Source organism: Alosa sapidissima, chromosome 5 (genome assembly GCF_018492685.1).
Source record: "Alosa sapidissima isolate fAloSap1 chromosome 5, fAloSap1.pri, whole genome shotgun sequence".
NCBI lineage: Eukaryota > Metazoa > Chordata > Actinopteri > Clupeiformes > Clupeidae > Alosa > Alosa sapidissima.
In genome coordinates, this window is record NC_055961.1 from 9,122,981 (window position 1) to 9,146,829 (window position 23,849).

Below are 23,849 nucleotides of genomic sequence, written 5' to 3' on the forward strand. Positions count from 1 at the left end.
AAATTATCGTGATCCTTATGAATGGTGTTCTAAATCCCACAGTTTTCAATGCATTGTTTAAGGATGATAAACTCCCAGAATAGCATCAGATTAGTATACAGATACATAAACATATTGCTGCTCACCGTCTCCCAGTGTGATTTGCACTTGAAGTTAATGTATGTAATAGCTTATAGGCTAATGTAGCCAAAAAGGATAGTCAACAGTCACAAGATAGAGTTCAGTCCCCCTGCCTATTAATTAAGCGTGTTTTTGAACTGAAATGATTGTAAATGTTTAAAATTCTGAAAAGATTTACTATTTCGTAGGTTAATTTGATAAACTGATTTAGGCCGATAGGTTTCACCTCTGATGCGATATGACGATTCAGAACCATGGACAGCAGCATTTTTGTACGCTACACTAACTATCTGCCGAGTAGGCTAACTTTTCCACCTGCAAATTAGGTGTCCTCAGTTAATGAACACCATCTTCGGCTAATTTAGTTTCGACTAAGTTTATGTGTCGAGATAATAAATGTTGACCACCTACCTGCTAACTCAGGTGAGGTGATTTTGATGTAGCAGTGCTGACTGTGATTTAGCCTACAGATATGCGCAGAACTTCAATCAAACGGTACTTGATGTAGGCCTAGGGCTACATTATAAGGGCATAGAAAGAGGCTACTGATTGATTCTGTATGGTAGGCTGTAACTATATGGCCTCGCGCTGTTATCTGTGGTGAGAATGCACCCGAAACAGCAGATGTCGCTCTTAGTGAATGTTTGACTACGACTTGGTTGCATAGCCACAGGTTTATCTTACACGTACATTTAAAGAATGACATTTTACATAATATTTTTTTAATTGAAGCACGTTGTTATCAATGCACTAAGGGAGGAGTGGGAGTGTCTCTGTATATCAAACCTGACGCTTCTGAGTTTAACCTAAATCTTTAAGCACTATAGCCTTACTTTAGCCTTAAGTTTATTGTAAAACTTTGTCAGTCGGTTCGTCACGCTCAGTATTGAATGATAATTCACACCAAAGCATGCAGCACAACGTTTGTAACTTAATTGTTTTGTTTTTGTGAACGTTGATGGGTCTAATAGCACAACGCAGAGCGTGCAGATCTATCGATTGGTGCAACGCCTCACTCTTTTTTTAGAGGCTCAGCTGCGAATGTGACCTGAATGCAGGGCATGATTCAGTGATAGAATGAGACGAAAAACTCATTCAAAACTGTCGTTTGTGGAGTCAGAGACGTGCGTATGTTTTTGCAGCGATAGCCCTCGCCCCAGGAACAGCAATCCTGGGAGAGCTGTCTACTCCATCGATACTGACAATGAGTGGACAGTTTTAGAGGGGGATCGGTTATACGTTTCTCTGACGGATTCTAGTGGTTATTTGGATGCAAACATGGATATATATTGTCAGAGAGATATGGAGTGATATGTTTGAGCTTTGGATACTTTAGGGACCTATTCGCCGGTACATTGGCGTTCGCCACCTTTCTTTAACTGTATATCTGTTATTTGTGCGGAAGCCTCAACCTGAATATTTTTAATGTTTCAATTTGGTAGGAGGGGAGGTGGGTAGACAAGTGGGAAGGAAAACGCGGTGACGGTGTAGATATTGGATTAACAAAACACTCATATTTCGGTAGGACAGTAAATTGTACGTCTTTTAGGAAGTAGACGCGAATTGTGCACTGCAGTATTTCGTATATTTTCTCTGCAGCAAATGATCCAGAGATCTAGCGCTGTGCTGTGCGCTTACTTGACTGCATTTTTGGGCAAAATAGACTGGCGGCGTTTTGCGGTTGGTGTGGCGGCATAACAGCCGATGGAGGAGAGAAGATATCCGTGAATACCATGCATATTTAGAACCTACTTTAACAGAATGAAGTGACTGGAATTTAATACAGCATCATTACGCTGTTTCCGGTTTCCTAGCTGGTGTTTCCCTATTGCAAATTTATTGGAAAAAAGCAGCGGATCCCGATGGCATGGACACTTACGCAAGGTCTGCCGCGCTGCCGAGCTACTGGAGCCTATTTGCAATCTCTTTCTTCAACCCAGCTCCACCGCCATCGCCCCGCTGCCCAGAGAGCCCTGCCGCAACGCGACCAGCGACCACCGAGCCAAAGCAGGCGGCATGAGGCTTGACTCAGTACATTTATCCATGCTGGTCATCGGGGTCTCCTTCGCCTGCTACTCCCCGAGTTTGAATTCCCTGCAGGACCAGGCTCACAAATCCACCGTGGTGATCGAGGGCAAGGTGCAGTCCGCGCCTCTGAACGTCTCAGCGGAGCCGTACAGTGTGAATGTCAAAGTCCTGGACGTGTGGCCGCGAAACAGCGGGGGTCTGGAGCGGGAGCAGCTCGTCACCGTGGGGGAATTTAGCTCGGAGGCTCCGTGCGCCAAAGTGAAAAAGAACCACAAGTACATTTTTTTCATGGACCCCACCGACGAGCCATTGGTTTTCAAGGCATCATTTGCACCCCTAGATGCTAGTGGGAAGAATCTAAAAAAAGATGTTGGGAAGATCTTATGTGAGGACTGCGGTAAGTTTATTCTTTACCTTTGCCTGGGGTTTCGGATAGAAACACAGGCACCTGGTAGTGGTTTGCGGTGAAGACTGGTCTGATATGCTATTCTGGCACTGGGTATCTTATGCTTAAGGCTTTGTCACACTTAACCTGGAGAAGAAAACCTTATCATTCGCGACGTATCTCCCGCATTAATCGACAGGTTTGATCAACATTTAGGTTTCATGATGCCATATTGCACATAGCTGCACACGCATACTTGCATACACACAGACATTCAGACACACAAATACAAGCATGCGCCGCACGAGCTCGCGCACACGAATACACACACACACACACACTAGGTAAGAGCAAGAGAAGGCTTATTTTTTGCTTGTGGCCCTAATTGATTTCTGTTATTGTGTTGCAACACTGCATATACATCTATCTATCTATTTATCTATCTATCTATCTATCTATATATATATCTGCCTGTCTATCTATCTATCATAACCCTTACAAAGGATGTGCTTAAACTCTAACCTACCTAGAACATAAAGAAACTCATCAACATTTTTACACATTTAGAGATGTTGTGTCATTAACTAAACTTCTGCACCAAGAACATGTTTCTGAACTAAGCTATAGTAGGCCCACCCTAATTAATGCCCCAAGGAGTTCAGGACTGTTTCAAGTGGAATATGAATGTAAGTTTCAATACACACCTTTGCAAGTAGCCTGGTACTTTTGGGATAGCGTTTCCTTAAGCCTGGGTTAGCTGAGCTAGTGCTACTACATGTAGGCTCACATTAGATGTGTTCTGTGATAATGAATCACTCTGTCCTCGAAGAGAAAACTGCAATTGCACCCCCACACCTCATTGCAGTGATCTCACTCTGAGACTGAGAGTATGTGGAATTCTAAACGTGCCCAATCAGTAGGACCATCTTCAAGTACAGAGAGCAAGTAGTTGCTGTAAAGGTACAATCAGTTGGCTGAGCGTTTGAGAACAACTTTCGCTGTCCAGGGTGCTGTAAAATGGCGTGGACAGAGACTGTGCTCACAGGACACACCGTATTTCACAAACACAGACCAAGGAGAGTAATACTTTTGATACTTTTTCCCCTGGTGAACTTTGAATGTATTTTATGAAGAGTACATTCACTGTTCAGTGCTATGTTTTGCATAAACCAGTAGGCTAAGATAGAATCTTTGGCACATTATACATTTCACTTTTCTCTGATTTGTCACTGTTTAAATTGTTTCCATTTATGTTGACTATTTGCCAGTTAGCACCTGGATGAAAAAGATTTGCCAAATCTGGCCCCGTTATCTGTCTGTCTGTTCTCTGGTCTGTATGGACAGACAGGCATGGGCCTTTCTCTTCCAGCAGCATCAGAAATGGTAGATTGCCTCACTGGCTTATGTTTGCATGTGTTTCTTTTTCATCCCTAATGACTCAGTGAGCTGAGAGTGAGAAACAGTTTGGATGGTGTTCTATTTTTTTCTTCTGGTGCAGACCTACGCATCCAAGACACTGGAATACATGTTATGTTTTGTGTGTGTGTGTGTGTGTGTGTGTGTGTGTGTGTGTGTGTGTGTGTGTTTGTCTGCCTACAATGGTGGGCAGAAAACAAGGGTATACATTTCTTACTGCAAGGTTGTGTTTATTTTGCTGAATAGGTTGTAGGTTGCTCATGGATCATATTGAAAATGCTCTTATTGTTTGATCGTGATATTTACTTTGACAGGGTGAAATAAATAGCCTCTATCTACAGTATCTATCTATCTATCTATCGATCTATCTATCTATCTATCTATCTATATATCTATCTATCTATCTATATTTCTATGCATTTTTTGCTTGACCGAGGAAATGTACTGTTTTTTGTTTATCAAAGGCTCACTTGCCCCCACCCATAGAACAGGGAGGTCTCAGCTGCAGCGGATGGGCCCTTCTGAGTGTGCCCGTGGCAGTAATGGCACTATATTGAGAGGAAGCTCTGGCACCACGACATGACACAGGACGGGAATAACAGCTGTTGATGGACATGCACCGAGGGGAAGGACCCATTTTCAGTGCAGGAATAAAAGTGGCGTATGTCTGACATGCTGTGCTTCAGTACCTCTCAAAGAAAGGGTATTGGAAGCCCTTTTCTAAGAAAGAGGTGGATAGATGTCTTGTCAGTGATATTATACACCTTTGAATGGGTGTGTGCTATGGCAGAGCCTGTCCTTTTTGTGCTTTAGTTTAACATGGTTAAAAATGGATTTAACATAACAAATGTAATTTACGTTTTATATATATATATATATATTTGCTTTGTGTAAGATTTGAAAATAATTGAGTTGAATCGTGTCGTTTTCCTCTTTTTGGCTTGAGCGCTGTTCTGTAGGTATAGGATACAGGATGCGCCTTCTTTGGGAATGAGAGAGCGATGTGAACATGTAAGAAGGCTGTGACTGCAGTGGAGCTTATGGTACTCTTCTTCAGCTGCAGGCAACTAGAGAAGGTGCACTAAGGCTGGCCTACTTCTGGAGCGGTATCGCAGAGAAAAAGCCTCTTCATCGTGCACTCACACCCACATCCTCCAGACAAACAGGGATTTTGTTTAAATATGATTGAACTAATTTGGGATAGAGTCACTGGCAATTCTCGCCTCACTGTGCAACCAGATATTTGGCCTGAAAGCTACGGCTCTTTTAATAGATGGTCTTCCCAGGCTAAGAGGACATTCATCATTGTAGCACAGTGTGATAGTTCTTGTATCTGTGGATGTACTGGGGATATGAGGGCTGTTACAGGGTAGTCAAAGCCTTCCCTGATGAATTGTATTTTCTGGCTCTTACCACAGGAAGAGCATCTGAATTCCCTGGCTCTCAATGTGTCAGTATTTCTGCCAATTCTTCCTCGCCCAAATGTGTCAGCATACATCTGAATGTGAGATTCACACGTTGTGCCGTGGCATATTGTGGCACGAATATGTGTGTCTAATGTCCAAATTATAAGCACGACACAGCCAAATCCTGGATCTTTTAACGATTCCTTTTCATGGCTTGCCTTGTGAGCGAGCTCCTTTGTGTTGAATGTGCTGTGCGCCTTGTTACAGTAACTTCAACATGTTCAGTTGTTATCAGTGAGAAGGGTAAGGTCTTTAGCTGACAGCAGGGAGAACTGCTTAGGTCTTGACTGACAGTTGAATACCCAGATAGGGTTAGGTATTGATCCTGGTTACCCATGACAACAATTCATTTAGGTTCATCAGCCTGGAGTGTTTTCCCTTACTGGCCCAGGGCTCCTGGCACTGGCGCATTTGAATAAAGAGTTGAGGCTCGTGACAGTAGGATGAGAAAAGACACATACTCATGCACTCAAGCATCCTCTTGCATACCTAAGATTACGGGAAAATCTTATCGGATGATTTTCGAGAACCACCACAGTTATTGGCACCAGCATATTTGTACTGCATCACAAGGAAATGGAAAAGCACTAGAACTATATACTCATTACATATGTTAACCTGACTTATAGTCATCTTTGTTTGTTTAGATAGTTTGGCAAAAAAGCTGCAGTACTTTTATGTACTATAGTTATAGCTACAGACATTTTTATTTTTTTTGTGGCTTAGACTTTTCCTGTTTCTATGTCCTCGGTTTTACTTCCTTTTACAAAAAATGTAACATGTCTGCCACTTGGAATTGGGTTTCCGGTATTAAAAGTGTTATGAATGTGTCATCTCCTGTGAGTGGGTGAGTGAAATGTAGCATGTGTCTACCCTTGAAACCTGTTTTGGAGTGATTAGCCTTTTAGCTCTTTTGTATGGCCCGTTCATAGCACACTTCCCCTGGGTGGCTGAATACTGCTTGTACTCGGTGCGTCACTTCTTCTCAGTCATATGCTGTCTTTCAGACTTGTTTCAAAGCTTTGACTTGTGCGTCTGGTCTGCGTCGGTGCAGTATCAAAGGAAGTGCTGTTCCTCGGCTTGTTTGAGGGACCTACGGGGAGAGATGTGCCAACTCAGCTCTTTGTCATGTACTGTAGCTGGCCACCGTGACTTTAGACATAGGTGGAACTTCACATCACTTTCCCATCAAACACAGCTGACCACCAGGCTACTGGAATACATGTTTTTACCTTGACTATGACATTGATCTAAAACAATGTATAGAGAGGGTATTTAGTATTTCTCTTTCTGTGTGTGTGTGTGTGTAGTTTAAGGGGATAAGTGATGCATGATAATGAGCACAATGATGACTTTGTAGTTGGATTCATTTGATTGCAAAGACTAAAATCTTAAACATATTCATTTTGCTGCTACCAACTGTCAGTTTTAATTGTTCAAACATTTTCAGGCCTTGCACAATTTAGTTTTTCCTTCGATAACTTCGACATTATCAGGTATTGATCTGTTTCCTTTAAATTATAAAAATGGCTCATGGAAGTATAGCTGAAATAGCCTTTCACATCCAAGGAGACTTTGCCACAGTGCAGTATCTGTGCCATAGTGTATTTGGTTTAGGTCACTGTGGAGATGGACTGCTTTCAGGAAGTCGAGTGAGGTTTGGAACAAACATTAAATGGGTGAGGCTACATTGCAGAATTGCTGAAGACTGAAAGAGGTTGAGATTTCTTTCTCATTGAGCAGATTATTTCTGGCTCTAAATGCAGTGTCACATTTGAATTGCAGCCATTGATTTTCTAGTCAGCACTTCTTGGGTGCAGCGGCTGGATGTAGTTTCAATAGATTACCAAAGCACTCATTCCGCCGCACACAAGAAAACGGCCTCGCGTTCTCAGGTTTATTACAGTTGAGACAATGTGCAGCCATCTTAGATTAAACTCAGCCTCCGAAGATAAATCTGACCCTGACAGCTGGCAACAATATTTATCTATTTAAGCCTCCATCTATTGAGTAGTCTTTTTGTAGAAAAGATTTTGTTTTGTGCATGTTTTATTTTAAATTGCATGAAAGTAATTGACTACAGATTCACATTTTACACGAATGTGCATCAGTCTTTGTACCCTGAAAGAGAACTAAAATGTTTGAAGGGGACTATTCTGAATGACATTTAGGCTGATATCCCCACCCAAGATACCCCCGTAGCCTGAGCTGTGTGAGCCGACAGTGGCATTGAGGAAAGACCGTCCCTCTGCCATTATTTACTCAATCCCTCACACCCATATCATGCTTGCGTGTGATTATTGCACAACATGCTTAAATCAGCTCTTTTTAAGACCGCCACTGCTGCTACCACTATCACCAGCATTGCCGTGAGACAGATAATATTACCAGCTAACATATGTTCCAGTCTCATCACCACTGTCACATCTCAATGCTTTGCATTCAAAGGGAAGTATGATGCTCCTGTGTATTTCCACCGGACAGATCATTCCTCCATTGACCCGCATCAGCAGGAGTCATACCAGAGCTGCTGAAGGGACACAAGCACCCCCCACAGCAATCTCCCGCTCACCGCACCTCTATAAATTGTGGGATGAGCCGAGCGGGCGCCTCTTGGGAGGCGAGGGGTTATGAGGGGTTATGGTGGATAAGATGGCAAGCCTGTGTAATGCCATGTAATTGAGGAACAGTAAATTCAGCGGTGAGAGTCTCGGGCCCTGACAGACAAGGGCTGCATGGCAGAGTGGGCTTTTCCAGGTGCTCGACTGGTTTGGTCCTGTCTGGGCGCTGTGTGGGTTGTTTGTGCCATGCTGTAGCTCTTATTAAGGTGAACATGTGCTGACACTCATATAAAAACAAAAAAGTTGATATAGTTTGGATATTTGCAATAGACCAAGAATGGATCATAGAATTGTACTTTCCTGAACAACGTCATGCTTGTTCACAAGTGTACGGTAACAGTTATGTCAACCCATGTAGAAAATTAAATCTATAGAATCTGAAATCCTGAATATTCCAAACTGCACATTCTGCACAGTTGTGCAACTTGTTGAAGTATTTCAATTAAATCTAAAAAGATATTGTCACATTTTCGAGTATAAAAAATATGTTGTGGTATTACACTAAAGAGCTAAAGAATAAAAATAAAAGTACACATCAGCTGCCATAGAATTTTTTTGTCTATTTAATTTCGCTTTTTAACAGTGTATTTTTCCACAGAGCACCGGTATGTTGAACCCGGTGGAAAATGCATCAGACTCACCACATAGAGGCAGTATATGAGCAGGATTCTAAGTCATCCAAAATTCGTCCCCCCCAAAAAAGAGTTCATCCAACAGGAATGGCAAAAAGGCAAGAGGTAGTTCACCCTCCCACTCTCTCTCTCTCTCTCTCCCCCTCTCCCACTCTCTCTCTCTCTCTCTCTCTCTCTCCCTCTCTCCCACTCTCTCTCTCTCTCTCTCAGCAGTCGTCTCAGCTGGAGCGTCACTGTCCCATTCAATTCTAAATCGTCATGCAACACATGAATAATTCTTTAACCATGACAGATTTTTGAGTCGTTTTCAAACATGGAAGGTGCCCCCCCCCACACACACACACACTTCTGCTCTCTGTGAAACATGAAATGGTGGTGCTGGCCAAGACGAGTGGGTCCGATGAAGAGTTTACCACATGTTCAGTGCCGGGCACCACTTGGGAAGCATTCCACTTATATTTTAGATTCCTCTCAGGCTTTTGCAGCATTGCATATCCAGAAAGGGGGGACCTTTGCACTACAGCTTTTGAACAGACCACTGGGTTTAAAACTGCATGCTCTGAGAGCACACTGGAGCGGCGGGCCCTGCTCACAAAGCTCTGGTAGAGAGAACAAAAAAAGTTTTTGTAACAATTATGGCTATGAGCGTATTTGCATTTTTGAAAAACAAAAAAAAAAAAGTCTGGAATTGGCCCATGCCCTCAGTGTATGCTGAGCAGAACTGAGCCAGAGTGGAGCTTATGTGTTTAACGTGGACTTGGGCAGCGAGACTTTGAGCTATCACAACAGACAATCTGGACCAGTGTTGTTTTTAGCCCTCCCCACGTCTTTGTCAGTGGACCCTGAACAGGAAAATAAACTGTAAGGTCCTGCATATGTTTGGCTAGGGGGTGGAGGCGAACAGGGGTCGGGGTGGGGGATTGATGGCGGCGAAGCGCAGAAGTTTCGTATTAGTCTCTCATTAGTCCTTCCTGTTTGTGCCAACCTGTGCTTTCTATTCTGCCTCCAGCCCACTCCGACTTAATGGAAATGGATACCTCAATCTGTGCACACGTTGTTTAAACCTTCTACAGTTACCATGGCTTTTAGCAAGAAAGTACCTTTTGGACTTCAGGAATAATATGTTCGCAGTGGATGCATAGGTTCAGGTTAATGTGTTCGCAGTGAGCTGACCAGTCTTAGTGTTAGGCACTTTTGATCATGGAATGTAGTTAAATTTAACTGCTCTTCCGCTAGTAGTCTAACTAGCATTACTGACTTGCTATGGGTATTTTACATTCATATAAAAACTGAAATATCTTTCTGTATGGGGTAATCTGCTGGGATGTTGAATGCCATCTGGCTTTTTCCCCCGCATATGATATGTTATGAATGCAGATGTGCATATTTATTAATGTATGTGAGATTCTACAATGCCTGATTGCAGCGGCGCTCGCATCCTCCTACTGTAAGCCTCCACTCTGCCAGTTTGCAGGGGAGCACGTGGAGGCTAATCTTTGGCCCTGGGCTCTCAGCGACGCAGGTGAATAATAATTTACTCCGTCAGGTAAAGAGGTCTTAAAAGCTGATCACCATAGGCAGAGTGAGCCAGAGAGAGAGAGACAATGCCTCGTGGCCTTGCTGACGTTGCAGGGGGTCCGTCCAGGAGATGGGAGGCTCGACTGTGCAGGACATTCCCCTCTCGTTTGGTTCCCACCAAATAAAAAATATCACTGCTTGTAGCAGTGCCAAATGAGCCTTGTTACTACTGCCTGGGTTTTTTGAACGGACGGTGGGAGACATGTTTGTGACTGTGGTGCGGAAGAAGGAAAGAGTGGACAGACAGAGAAGGGAGGCAACGGGGGGTGGGGGGGGGGTAGTATGCTGCTGCTTGAGTAGGAGGCTGTTGGAGTGGATAGATTTACCCTTCTGCTTTCTGCCCGGAAGCTGCTCATCAACTATTCATCAGGAACCCTCTGTGCTGGCCTACCTACTGCAGCAAAGCAGCAGCAACAGCAGCAGCAGTAGCAGAGGCAATAGTCAGCGTGCACGCGGGCACATCCACGGGCAGCACGCAGCTGCAGGGGGAAGGACCCAGCAGATGACCTCTCTCCCAGAATCACCCTGGCACGCAGCGGCCGGTCCTTCTCTCCACACACGTGTGTGGTCAGCTGTGGTCGGCTCACATGCTTGGGAGGCGTCCTTTCGTGGGATTTTCCCTCGGCCTTTAATGCTGCTATTAGAGAGAGGCCAGAAGAACGCTAACCTGCGATTTGCCAGACAAATGGTCAGCTAATGGGTCATGTCACACACACACACACATACACACACACTGATACTGATTGCCATAACACTCTCCATTCTATCCCATAACACTTCCCATTCTGTCTAAAAGCTCAGGCAATAGTATGCACAAGCAAACGCATGCAATCATTTGTGAATGAGGACAGTGCTACTACATATGCAGCACTGTACTTGTAAATGATCTAAAAATCCCCAAATGATGGTAGTCATTGCATGCAATCAGAATATGAGTGGAGATGTGTGTTCCCTTTGCATGAACTGACATCCATGTATCCAAATGCCCTGAATGCAATATTTAGTGTGTGTGCTTTACTGTGTATGCATGCGCGCGCGCACACACACACACTCATATATGTTTACATATCTGCACATATTCGTGCATGTGCATATGTGCACATATGTGCAGCTAATGCAGTGCTGTATGCATGCACTTTTGGCACTGCGTGTGACAAGAGCTCAGCAAAATGGAAAAAACAAGAGGACCATGGGAAGGGCTGCTGTACTCGTGTGTGTGTGTGTGTGTGTGTGTGTGTGTGTGTGTGTGTGCAGTGCCAGAGTGTTGAAAAGAGGGGCTGCCGGCACTCCCACTGGGTGCCTCAGAGTGTGTTTTTAGGGACGTGTCCGGCCATGTTTGCCACACACACCACACGCATCCCCAGCTAGTGTTTGTTTCCTCAGGTATGTCGTAGGTGTGGATTGATGTGTGTCTTGACATGAACAGACTCAAAAAAAGAATGAATGGATGACTGTTCTCTTGCTAGTTTTTGGGAGGTGGACAGAGAAGAATTTGCCTTTTTCCAGCACTGAGGCCACTGGCCCTTGTTAAGCGACACATAACTCGTATAAATAAGACTAAGGCTAGAGTTGTGTCTGCCTAAAACATGCCAAATCCCATACAGGTGAAAAGCATAACAAAGTTATCAGAAAAAGGTTACAATAGGTCATTTTTGTGCAAAATATGCACTTTGTAGGGGGTTACATATTTATGAGCAACAAGTAAACTCCAGTATTAATAAACCTGAGAGTATTTGATGACGTTTTGGTGACATTGCATAACCAGAACATTTATCAGTTCAGCTCATCAGTTCAGTGCTGATTTGCATACTCACCTGGTATGCCTTATTTTGGAGAGGACATGCTGTTTTGGCTGTATTCAGTTCATGTAAGATTATGGTGAGACCTTACTGAGTAACCAGGTTGCATGTGGTGAGCATGGTAGTAAAGGAATGTAGGGCAATTCATGCATTGATCTGTTAATTGTGAAGTTCACTCTCTCTCTTAAGCAGTCTCTTAAGTCAGTGACATGGAGTTCACTCTTGTCCGTGAGCAGATCAGCACGGCACACTACTTCAGAGTAAAACTAGAATGGTCATTATCCTGGTGTCTTGAACGTAGCCCTGTAATTAATCACCTGACTCCATGGGGCTCTCTGGTTCTATCAGAATGTACATCTCTGCTCATCCATTGTAGAAACAGATGCTACTTTTTTGTGATGTTAAGGCAGAGTGCCCTGTTTGGTAGACTGTCTTGGATTGGATTTGAAAATACTAGTGCATAGTAGATAATTATCTGTGCAAATGTACAAATGAAATATTAATCATTTAATCCAATGACTGTCCAGTAAACCAGAAATTCATTCATGCATATGCTTACCCTGGTTAGTACGCAGACCTTCTCAATTCTAATTGAGAGTGGGTCTGGAAAAGGTTCACTGACTTACGACTTCCAGCAAGGGCGTAACTAGCAGTGAAATGAAACGTAAATTGGTACATTAAACACTTACCAAATTGTTTCAGAAGTGTAGCAATCTTGTAAACGAAGGTTTTAAATGCAGTTGTTTACTCAGTTCCAAAGAAATGCACATTAGCGATTGTGTTTAAGTGCCCGTGTTTTAGGGACATTGGAAATGGGCTTCAGTGGCCTCTTGGCCAGACGGACCTGCAGAGCAAATCCCAAATTTGCCTAAGGTTCGTATGGGTATTCCCAGGCTAGCATACTTTATTGTGAAGTGACAACTATGAGCTCAGTGTTTACGGCCACTATTTCCTTATGTGGTCTTATGGTGTGCATGTGTCCTCTGGTCTAAAGTGTGTGTGTGTGTGTGTGTGTGTGTGCGTGTGTGTGTGTGTGTGTGTGTGTATGCTTGTGTGTGTGTGTGTGTGTGTGTGTGTGTGTGTGTGTGTGTGGATGAGTCTAGCAAGAGTTACGTCTTTCTCTTTCCCCACATTCATTAATCTCACTAGTTATTTTGTTGCCGTAATCTGGAGAGGACTTGACTTGGTGCAGGAGTGTGTTTATCTGCCTGTCCAAACACTCCATCTTTCCGTCTGGTCCCCCTCTCCAATTGTTGTTGAAAGATAGAGAGCAGAGCTAAGAGAGAGAAAGAAAAAAGGGACAGAGAGAAAGAGAGAGGCAGGTCCTTCCATGGGCTGATCTGGTGTCTGTGTGCATCGGTTCCCTAACCATCCCAGTGACCCTTGGCGTCTCGACCTCCCGCTGCTCTGCGGTGAGCACAGTGGCTAGCGTGTCTTTACGCCACATCTGTCTGAAACAGAGGCATTCCACCAAAAAGAACACTAACATCACAAGACACCCCCCCACACACACACACACATGTGATAAAGGCCTTCATGAATGAAGACGTACTGTGTTGTACGCTCATGGTCAGCCGCTCTCCAAAGCGTGCCTGACATTGTTAGCTTAGTCACATAGTAACCAACTTTAGTCAGTGTGTGATATCTCCATGTGATAACACATTTGAGGCATGTTCTGTAATGGCTACAGGAGGGGAAGTTCGTCAGGGTCATGGATGTGGTCAAGGGCAACCAGTGGCCACATGCAGCAGTGCTATCAGAGAGATGTCTGTCCCTCTCATATCCTCTTCCTCTCCAGCATTCCTTTGCCTCTCCCTCATCATCTTGTCAGCCGAGAATGAACAAGCTCTCTCTGACATGTCCGTCAACTTCATCATTTTTGCACCAAGTAATACAAAATACAAATAATTTGTAATAATGTAAAATAAAATAATATGAAACTAGATTTCTTACAATGATGTTTATTGAATATTTTTCTCAAATGTGGACTCACTGTTAGATTTGGCATAGTAAAGGACAAAACCTTTTCATCTTTTTCATCCATTTGTTTTATGATCCATTGTTAATTCCACAGCTCTCTTTAATGTCACGAATGGATGTGGATTTTTGTTTGTATGTTTGAGCGTGTTTGTTTATTTGTGTGTGTGTGTGAATCTGATATGTGTATGTGCGTGCATGAGTGTAGTTTTTTGTGGATGTCATAACCTCTTGTTCTGGCTAGTGTGTGTGTGTGTGTGTGTGTGTGTGTGTGTGTGTACGCACGTGTGTGTCTGTGGCTGATCGCGTCTGGTGCTGTTTGGGGTGAATGTGACTCACTTGGCCCTCCGAGCGTGCAGTTTGCTGTTGTTGGATGGCCGCACGGACGGGGAGCGTATCGCTGACCGGGGCTGTCTGCCTGTCGCACTGAGACGGCCCAGTTGCTGTCAGGACTTCCTGGAATACCACTGCCGGTCAGCACCAGCAGCCGAGAGAAGGGGCCACTCTGGGGGCCACTCTTGCTTCTGGGGGTTCGGCCCCCTCACCCACTATCTCCTCACTGCCAGCCTAATCTGGGGTGGAGGGAGGCATCAGGATTGGAGTGGTGTTGGGGGGGGGGGGTGTTAGGGGGTTCTGGAAGACAAACTGTCCCCGTCACCCAAAGCCTTCATCCCCTGCAAGTGGCTGGGGCCTCGCACTGGGACGTGTTTTTCGGGAAAGGCCTGTATTGGTGTGGAGAGATAAGGACCAGCTGATAAGAGGCCAGTGCGCCTCCGAGGAGCAGAAACAGAAATGCAAATGATTTGAAGGAGGCCCTAACCCCCCCCCCCATCCATCCACCCTCTCACCCTCTACTTGTGCTGCCCTACCGCCCCCCTCCATCCTCCCTCTCTCCCTCTCTCTCACCCTCTCTCCCTCTCTCCCTCTCTCCCTCTGCTTGTGCTGCTGGGGCTGTGCGAGGCTTTCCGTGGCTTCCTCAGTGTGACATGTTTGTGCTGTGCTCCCGGTACATTCTCCAGATAAAGGACGAGCCGAGAGCGCGTGAGGAATTTGATTTGATTCGAAGAATGCTGCCGAGTGCAGAGAGCAGACGTGTGTGTCTTTGGCAAGTGTGTGTGTGTGCGTGTGTGTGTCTTTGTTTGTGTTTGTGTGTGCTAAAAGAGGGCAAAGATAAGGGCTTAACCTGTTCCCATGTCTCCTTATATGTTTTTACCTAGTAAAAAGGCCTTTTTCTGTGAATGCCTATTAGCCATACAGTCATTTGTGAGTTAATCTGTCTGTGTCTGTGTGTGTGGGTGTACACATGTGTGCATGCGTGTCTCACCTTTGCCCATTTGATTCAGTGTGGTCTGTTTTTACGTGTGATTTGGTGTTTATACTGTAGTGTAAAGGGCATGTATATATCTGTGTGGGTTTCAGAGTGTTTGATTGGCTACGTGCTGGTCTCTGTTTAAGTGTTTGACAGCATGTGTATGTGTTTGTGTTAACATGCTGAATACTGTGTGGGCGCGTGTTTGTTAAACTGTGTGAGAGTGTGTAGGAGTGTTTGTCTGTTCATCTAAAAAGCGAAAGAGGGAAAGATAGAGTGATAAAGCGAGAGAGGGAGAGAGAAAGAGAGTGAGAGAGTAGAAAAGGAAAATGGAGTTGCAGCTCTTTGCCTGTCCCTATCACATTGACAATCTGTTGAGCACACCCAGGTAGACAAAAAACAAAAAAACAGAGATGGCTGGCTATCACAGAGGGAGACCAACCTGGAGGATAAGAAAATCAAACAGATGTCTCTCACTTCACACTTTCAAGCAGCTCCAGTGACATTCTTACAGGTTATTGAGGATGACACTAATTTGTCTTTAGTCGGCACACTTGATCATAGTGCTGACGGTACATAGCCATTCTTTTGGCATCAGCCGAGCTACTGTATTTCAATGCCTCTCTCTAGTGTGGCATAATGAACAGTGTCATTTCATTGCACCACAGATAGACACTAACATTATACAGCTAGACACTGATATTGTATCCCTGACCTACTAATCAAACAAAAGGAGCAGCCCTGTGAAGGGTGAAGCTCCATTCCTGAATCACGGAACGAGGTTGTGGAGCCCGGTTCTTCCCGGTTCTTCCCGGTTCTCGTTCTGCTTACTCATGGCGGAGGGGCCGCGTCACGGCTACATCCCGTGTCTCCTCCATCTCCACCTCGCCGTGGCGACCGAGCAAACAGCCCTGCCAGTGCCAAAGGCAACAGAAAGAGATCAGCCCGGGCGTGGCCGGGGTAATTAGGAGTCGCCATGGAAACCTCCTCTCTAGAGGGCTCAGGCAGCGGCGGAGAGAAGCCGGTTCTCATGCGCTCGGGCCAGGCATGTGTGTGTGTGTGTGTGTGTGTGTGTGTGACGTCAGGGGGGGACGTGACCTCCACACAGCAACAGCAGTAGCAGCAGCAGCAGCAGGATCAGCAGCAGTGTCTCACCAGGGAAGGCAAGAGAAGCTGGGGGGATGGAGGAGGTGTGGTGGAGGTGGTGGTGCTGGGGGGATGTAGGAGGTGGTGATGCTGCGAGCTGGTGGTGGTGAAGACACATGTGGCCAAATGAACTCCAGCTCTCTCTCTCTCTCTCGCACGCGCGTGTGCCACATAGAGTGACGGCTTTTCACAAGCCTCCCGGAGCTGCAAACGCAGCTCTCCATTGGCTGATGTGTTGCTATGCGTATCTCTCTTGGATCCCGCCCGCCCCTTGGCGTCAAAGCTTTCTCTTGCCAAAAAAACAGCATCTATCAATGCATATATCAATGGATCAGTTTATCTGTCTGTCAATCACTATGTATTTCCCCTCATTCAGAACCACTGATCCGCCTGATTGGGCAGAGTGCTGGGAGGGAGGGTTACGTCGTGCGGACAAGAGGAGAGGAGGAGAGGAGGAGAGAGGGGGGTTGTTTTGTGGAGAGAGAGAGGGAGTGAGGGAGGGCAGGGGCAGAGAGAGAGAGAGAGAGAGAGAGAGAGAGAGAGAGAGAGAGAAAGATGGGCTGAGAAAGATGGGCTGAGAAAGCATGGAGCCCTCGCTCGATCTGCGGCCTTGAGATCGGAGCATGCCCAGTGCAGGGGAGGTATGTGTGTGTGTGTGTGTGTGTGTCTTAACTCTCTTTTACTCTCTCTCACCCCCACACACACACACACACCACCACCACCATCTCCCCAACCCCCGCGGTAATGCTGCTGCAGTTTCTCCCAGCAGGCTGAGCACAGGCTTCTGGACGTCTGTGTTTTTATGGGCTGCAATGACAACCCCCCCCCCCCCCCCACACACACACACACACACACACACACACTCTGTCTTTCTCTCTCTCTCACTCTCTCTTTCTTCATCTCTCTTCTTCTTTCTCTCCCTCTCTCTCACACTACACCCCCCCACCCGCCCTTTGCACGGAGTGGTTTCCATGGTGACAGCTGTGCGCTGCGGAAATGGCATCGAGCTGAATCCACTGAGGCACAGCCTGCCATTAAGCACTTTAACGCTCGTGCTCACTCACACATAAACACAGTGCACCAGGACATATGCACTCTCACACACACACAGTGTACCAGGACATATGCACTCACACACAAACACAGTACACCAGGACATATGCACTCTCACATACACACAGTGTACCAGGACATACTGTATGCACTCACACACACACACAGTGCACCAGGACATAATGCACACTCACACATAAACACAGTGCACCAGGACATAATGCACTCACACACACACACAGTGCACCAGGACATATGCATTCTCATATACACACAGTGCACCAGGACATATGCACTCACACACACGCACAGTGCACCAGGACATATGCACTCACACATAAACACAGTGCATCAGGAGATATGCACTCTCACATACACACAGTGCACCAGGACATATGCACTCTCACATACACACAGTGCACCAGGACATAATGCGCTCTCACACATAAACACAGTGCACCAGGACATATGCACTCTCACATAAACACAGTGCACCAGGACATATGCACTCACACATACACACAGTGCACCAGGACATAATGCACTCTCACATAAACACAGTGCACCAGGACATGTGCACTCTCACATAAACACAGTGAACCAGGACATATGCACTCACACATAAACACAGTGCACCAGGACATATGCACTCTCACATACACACAGTGCACCAGAACATATGCACTCTCACATAAACACAGTGCACCAGGACATATGCATTTACACATAAACACAGTGCACCAGGACATATGCACTCACACATAAACACAGTGCACCAGGACATATGCACTCTCACACATAAACACAGTGCACCAGGACATATGCACTCTCTCACACACACAGTGCACCAGGACATATGCACTCTCACATACACACAGTGCACCAGGACATATGCACTCTCTCACACACACAGTGCACCAGGACATATGCACTCTCACATACACACAGTGCACCAGGACATATGCACTCACACATACACACAGTGCACCAGGACATATGCACTCACACATAAACACAGTGCACCAGGACATATGCACTCACACATACACACAGTGCACCAGGACATATGCACTCACACATACACACAGTGCACCAGGACATATGCACTCTCACATACACACAGTGCACCAGGACATATGCACTCTCTCCATACATATAGATGCAGGTGAAAGCCCTCGGTGTACGTGGGTGAATCTGCGTGTTGGTGTGTACACTTGTAAATGCATATGTGTGTGTGTATGTATGTGTATGTGTACGTTGAGTATGTGTGTGTGTGTGTGTGTGTGTGTGTGTGTGTGTGTGAGTGTATTCAGGTGTGTCAATATGGCAAAGGTTATCTCTTTGTATCTGTCCTTCTTCAGGGATGGTAGTGGCTCCCTCAAGGCAGGACTGGTCCATCTTAGTCTCTGTCTTCCCTTTCCCACTGACAGTTTTAGGAGAGGCCTTTACCTTCCTGAAAGAGGCCTGCTGATTTGTGAGGTCTGTGATTCTGGGTCAGTAGTGATCTCTGTAATGGCCTGGCTGATGAGCCTGAAAAGAAAACACTGTCAAATCAAAGCAGCAGAAAGAGCTGACCTAGCAGTTGCTTAAAGAACCACCTCTGCATATGTAATATGGTCATTTACATATGATCACATAGGTTGTTCATGCATGCATACATACATACATACATACATACAGTACATGCGTAGGCTTTCATTCAATCACAGTGTTGCGGCATATTCCATTGCTATACACTGTGCATGCAGAAATTGGTTGACATTATACGTACTGACATAAAGAAAGCCCACACCTGTCTTGTCTATTTTATTGCCCATACAATATTGCCCCATTTACAGTATATTCAGAGTGGTGCCTTTCTTCTGTCACGGTTTTGTACACTTTGGCTAAAAATATGAGTAAAATCAAGACTGTAGCCATTGAGTCAACATTGGGGGGTGGGGGGGTAAATACATACATCATGTATGTATTTGTATAAGATGTATAAGATCATGTATGAACCTCCTCATGACATAAAACAATAGTTAACAATCTGGTCACCTGGGTGGAGAGAGAAGGCAGAGCGTCATTTCTCAGAAATAATGACCAATCTGTACACCTGCTTTTTATCAATTGAATTGTATTAACATAATTCCATGATATTCTACAGCTTTCACATACAGTAGGCAATGAATCAAGAGAGGATTATTGTGCAAGGCAAGTCAGTGTTTTCCCGTTAATTAATCAGGTTTCTTCCCGGCTGTAATCAAGTTTTTTCACTTAGATCATCTCAGTTCTGCACTCTCTTTCTCCATCAGTTAAGTTACCATTTAGCATACCATTTTACAAGTTTGTAACAAGTGATTTTTTGCATTTTGAGCATTTGTGAATATCGGGAGGGGTAAAATAGTCTTCAGATCATCACGCTGGAAGGAGCAACGCTGTAATTAACGATGGTGGATTTTAAAAATAGTTTTTTGAGACGTAGAGCAGCACAAACAAGCGTGCCAGTTGACTTTATGGTGAGCCTAACAGCAAGTGAAAGAGGTTGGCCAGTGTGAGTGGCATCAAAGGCCCGCTGCATCTAAAATTAACACAAGCCTCAGCTCCCGATTGCATTTGCAGTTTCTTGGATGTTTTACAGCAGCCTCTCTGCACATCTCTCTCTTGCGCTCTGTGTCTCTCTTTCTCCCTCTCTCTCTCTCTCTCTCTCCCTCTCTCTCTCTGTCTCTCCCACAATGCTGAATTCCTCACAGGCGTGCTCTTGGCTATTTTAAAGTGGAGAGAAGATATCCAAGGATAGTCGGAAGGGGGAAAAAGCCCTCCACCTTCAGTTCCACTTCAAATGCACTCTAATCACAAGTGAAGGCACAAAGAAACTTCCCACAATTAAGCTGTTTTCGCTCAGAATGGAAATGCAGTTGTTTTCTCTAGAAGTTCATCCCCCCATTATCACATATATCGGCAGATAACTGGTGCAGTCCAGATCAGTTAGGAACTAAGATACAAGATGATTTGTCGTTCACACAAGACAATGCTTCTCTTTCTTTCTCTCCTCTCTCTCTCTCTCTCTCTCTCTCTCTCTCTCCTTCTCTTTTGCTCTCTCTGTCTAACTTTCTGCGTTTACATTTCACTTAAAGCTGCAGTTGGCAAGTCTGACAGATTTAGGGGACTTAGCCAAAATTTTGAATGTTTACAACTCTCATGCCTCTCCCCCACTACCCTCTCATCGAGTTTGTGCTTGTCAGTGCGCACCAGACTGCACCAGATTGTGATTGACAGTCAGATCTGCTCTGATTGGACCAGAAGAACCGGGAGCTCTGGATTTGTGCAAAACAAATAACAGGCTCTAGGTGGAGGTAGAATTGCGGGATTTTTTTTAAAACCGGCTGATTTATGTTGTTCTTTCGGAGCATACGGTTGGTTTCAGTGAATATGAAATAATCTTGCCAACTGCTGCTTTAAATCCTGCTTAATCTCCTATACCCACGTTCAACTTGTGTTGGGTTGTGTTGTGTTGGTGAAAGTAGTGTTATTTCAGATTTAAAAAAAGCCTTTTAGCCTAAACCTTGCCCTCGCTTCACCTCTCTGTCAAAACACTGAGGCCGAGTGTTAACTGTAGAAAGTCCCCTCTAAATCCCTTTACCCCCCCCCTCCCAACCCTTTTTCCCACTCCAAGTGCCTACTGGCCAGGGGGGAACGGGCAGATCTAAACAATCTGATGGCTGTTTAAAACCATTATGCTAGTAAAGATAAACTCCCCCTGCCTGGTGAAATACCAGCGGTGTCTTGGGGGTGGTGTGGTGAGCGGCTGTGATGATGTGCAGGTACACCCCTCACTCATGGGGCCGATATCTCCTCTGATCTGGGAGGAAACAGAGCAGGGTGGAGGCTGGAGGCTGGAGGGGGTGTCAGATACACACAGGCCCTGGCTGTGGGCCCGAGTGGGGCCTGAGAGAGCGGTCAGGGGCCTGCAGAGGGGCTAGGGGCTCTGGGCTCTGGGCTCTGGGCCGGGGGGAGAGGGTGAGAGAGGGATGCTTTCAGTGGAGCGTGGCCGGGGAGGGACGTTTTTGAAAGGGGGAGGCTCCAGATTGCTTTTTATTTACTCTTAATGTCAGGCGCTGGCGTCCCCACCCTCCCGATCAGCGCGCTGTGTGCTGTGCTGTGAGTGCCTGAGGCCAAGGCCGCTGAGAAACTGCAGATGATCCCTAAGCACCAAGTGTAGCACCAAAAGGGAAGAGACTCATTTTCAGATGTTTTGTCTAAGTAGTGTGTGTGTGTGTGTGTGTGTGTGTGTGTGTGTGTAGCCTCGAGATCTCCCCATGTTCATTGCTCCCCAATATCTTGCCTTAGTGTCTCCTCTGTTGCTTTATACTCAGTTATTTATTGTTAGCTAATTGCAAATATACTTGATATACAACCGATTAACTTTTTTTCTCTCTCTCATTTGACCTCTCTCCTTCTCTCTCTCCTTCTCTCCTCTCTCCCTGTGTTTGATCATTCCCTCTCTCTCTCTCTCTCTCTCTCTCTCTCTTCTTGTCATAACTCAGACAGGCCTGTTAAGTAACTGTAACATCTGTGAACAATGCTAGTTTCATCCCTGCGATCTTTACTCTGATCTTCACCTCAGCAAAGAGGGAGTTCCCTTTTAATGACACGCATGTACATATCCACACACAAACACACACACACACACACTCTCTCTCTTTCTTTCTTTCTCCCTCCCTCCCTCCCTCTCTCTCTCTCTCTCTCTCTCTCCCTCTCTCTCTCCCTCCCTCCCTCCCTCCCTCCCTCTCTCTCTCTCCCTCTCCCACATACACACATACTGGAGCCAGAGCGGAAGGAGAGCACAGGTAAAGTAACGAGTCACATCTTGCCTCACAGAAAGGGGAGTGTGCTTCCTGACCCGCGCAGGAGAACCTCTAGTTCTTGGTCATTACTTGTGACAGCTAATGTTGTTAGAGAAAGAGAGAGAGAGAGAGAGAGAGAGAGATGACGGGATGGAAGGGGGAGGGAGGGAGACTAGGAAAAGAATCTGATGTGGTCATGGCCCAGCCTTTGATGTTTTTTTCCCCCCTAAACTGTTGCTTACGTCGAGTGGCCACACCTGTCAGGACAAGGCTCCTCTTCGTCCCCCAACCCATGCTCCCAGCCACCAGCTCCTCCAGCAGAGCAACCCGAGGGGAGGCCCCCGATACCGCTCTGTCTATGACTCATACACCCACGATCTACAATTTTTACGCGGCGCAGGAGTGCACACTTGGTTTCATCCGTGCTCTCTGTTTATCTTAGCGGCAGACGCCCTCCATCATCCATTGGCCGGTTTCTTTGGGCTTGTCCTTGCGACAAGCCAAAACGGGGACAGCTGTTTACACGGTACAGCTTGTTGCCCGGCAGGAAGGAAGTCCTTGCCAACCAGGTTCCAGGTAGACGGTTATTTTTGGAAGTCGCATTGAGGCCCATACAGGGCCTAAGGGTACCCGGTATCTGACTCCAGGTCAGATTAAGAGTGTTTACAGAATGACATCATGTCGAAAGGGAGAGAGACAGGGCTATCTGTACATCATGGTGCCTGATGAAGAGGGTGATACTTGAACGCGTTGAATGGGAGCCTGCACACAACAGTCCATATCATGGCTACTCTATCAAACTGAGATGGCCTCTCAAGAAGCACAAAAACAATAGTGACAGTCTTTGAGATGATCTGATGCAGGCTAACTATAGTCCCTAGGACTGGAGACCGGCCCTTGTGAGGGCACTGGCTGGAACGAGTAGGTGAGTAGAGTACAGTAGAGTAGAGTAGAGTAGAGTAGAGTATACTGTAGAGTAGAGCAATGCAGAGTAGAGTAGAGTAGAGTAAAGTAGAGTAGAGTAGAGCAATGCAGAGTAGAGTAAATATAGAGTATACTGTAGAGTAGGGTGCTGTTACTGGCCCTGTACTGACCCTGTGTTAATATAGAGCGTAGTGGCCTCTGTGTGAGTATAGTCGGCTCCTGTTGCTGCCACTGGCCGCTGTGTGATTATAAAGTACAGTATGTAGTAGGCTCCTGCTGCTGGGGTTGAAGTATCACAGGGTTTTGGCTGTGGAAGGTGTAGGCTTCTCTGGGCTCAGTGCTCCAGTTTCTGTTTGATGGTGTGGGTGTGCTCAGTTTGAGCCTGGCTCTTTCTCTTCTCCTCCCCCCATCTCGTATGAAGAATGCTGTCTAAGTTAGCTTCTTTCTTTCTTTCTTTCTTTCTTGCTTTCTTTCTTGTTTGATTGCTTGCTTTATATTTTTATCTGTTCTGTTCTTTCCCTCGTTTTAGCTTCTTCTCTTTTTTCCCCTCGCCCTCTTCCTTATTT

General features: G+C 45.7%; 1 protein-coding gene across 5 annotated transcripts in view; it reads left to right on the forward strand.

Moving 5' to 3' along the window:
* Window positions 1–1,248: 1,248 nt before the first annotated feature.
* Window positions 1,249–23,849, forward strand: part of nrg2a (neuregulin 2a) — a 76,927-nt gene continuing 54,326 nt past the window's right edge. The window contains exon 1 of one of the 5 annotated variants that reach the window (XM_042092530.1): window positions 1,249–2,545. In XM_042092530.1, the coding sequence (XP_041948464.1) occupies window positions 2,137–2,545 (409 nt within the window). In that variant the 5' untranslated portion in view covers window positions 1,249–2,136. The remainder of the gene's footprint in view (window positions 2,546–23,849) is intronic. The other 4 variants (XM_042092529.1, XM_042092527.1, XM_042092526.1 and 1 more) reach the window with 4 other exon arrangements.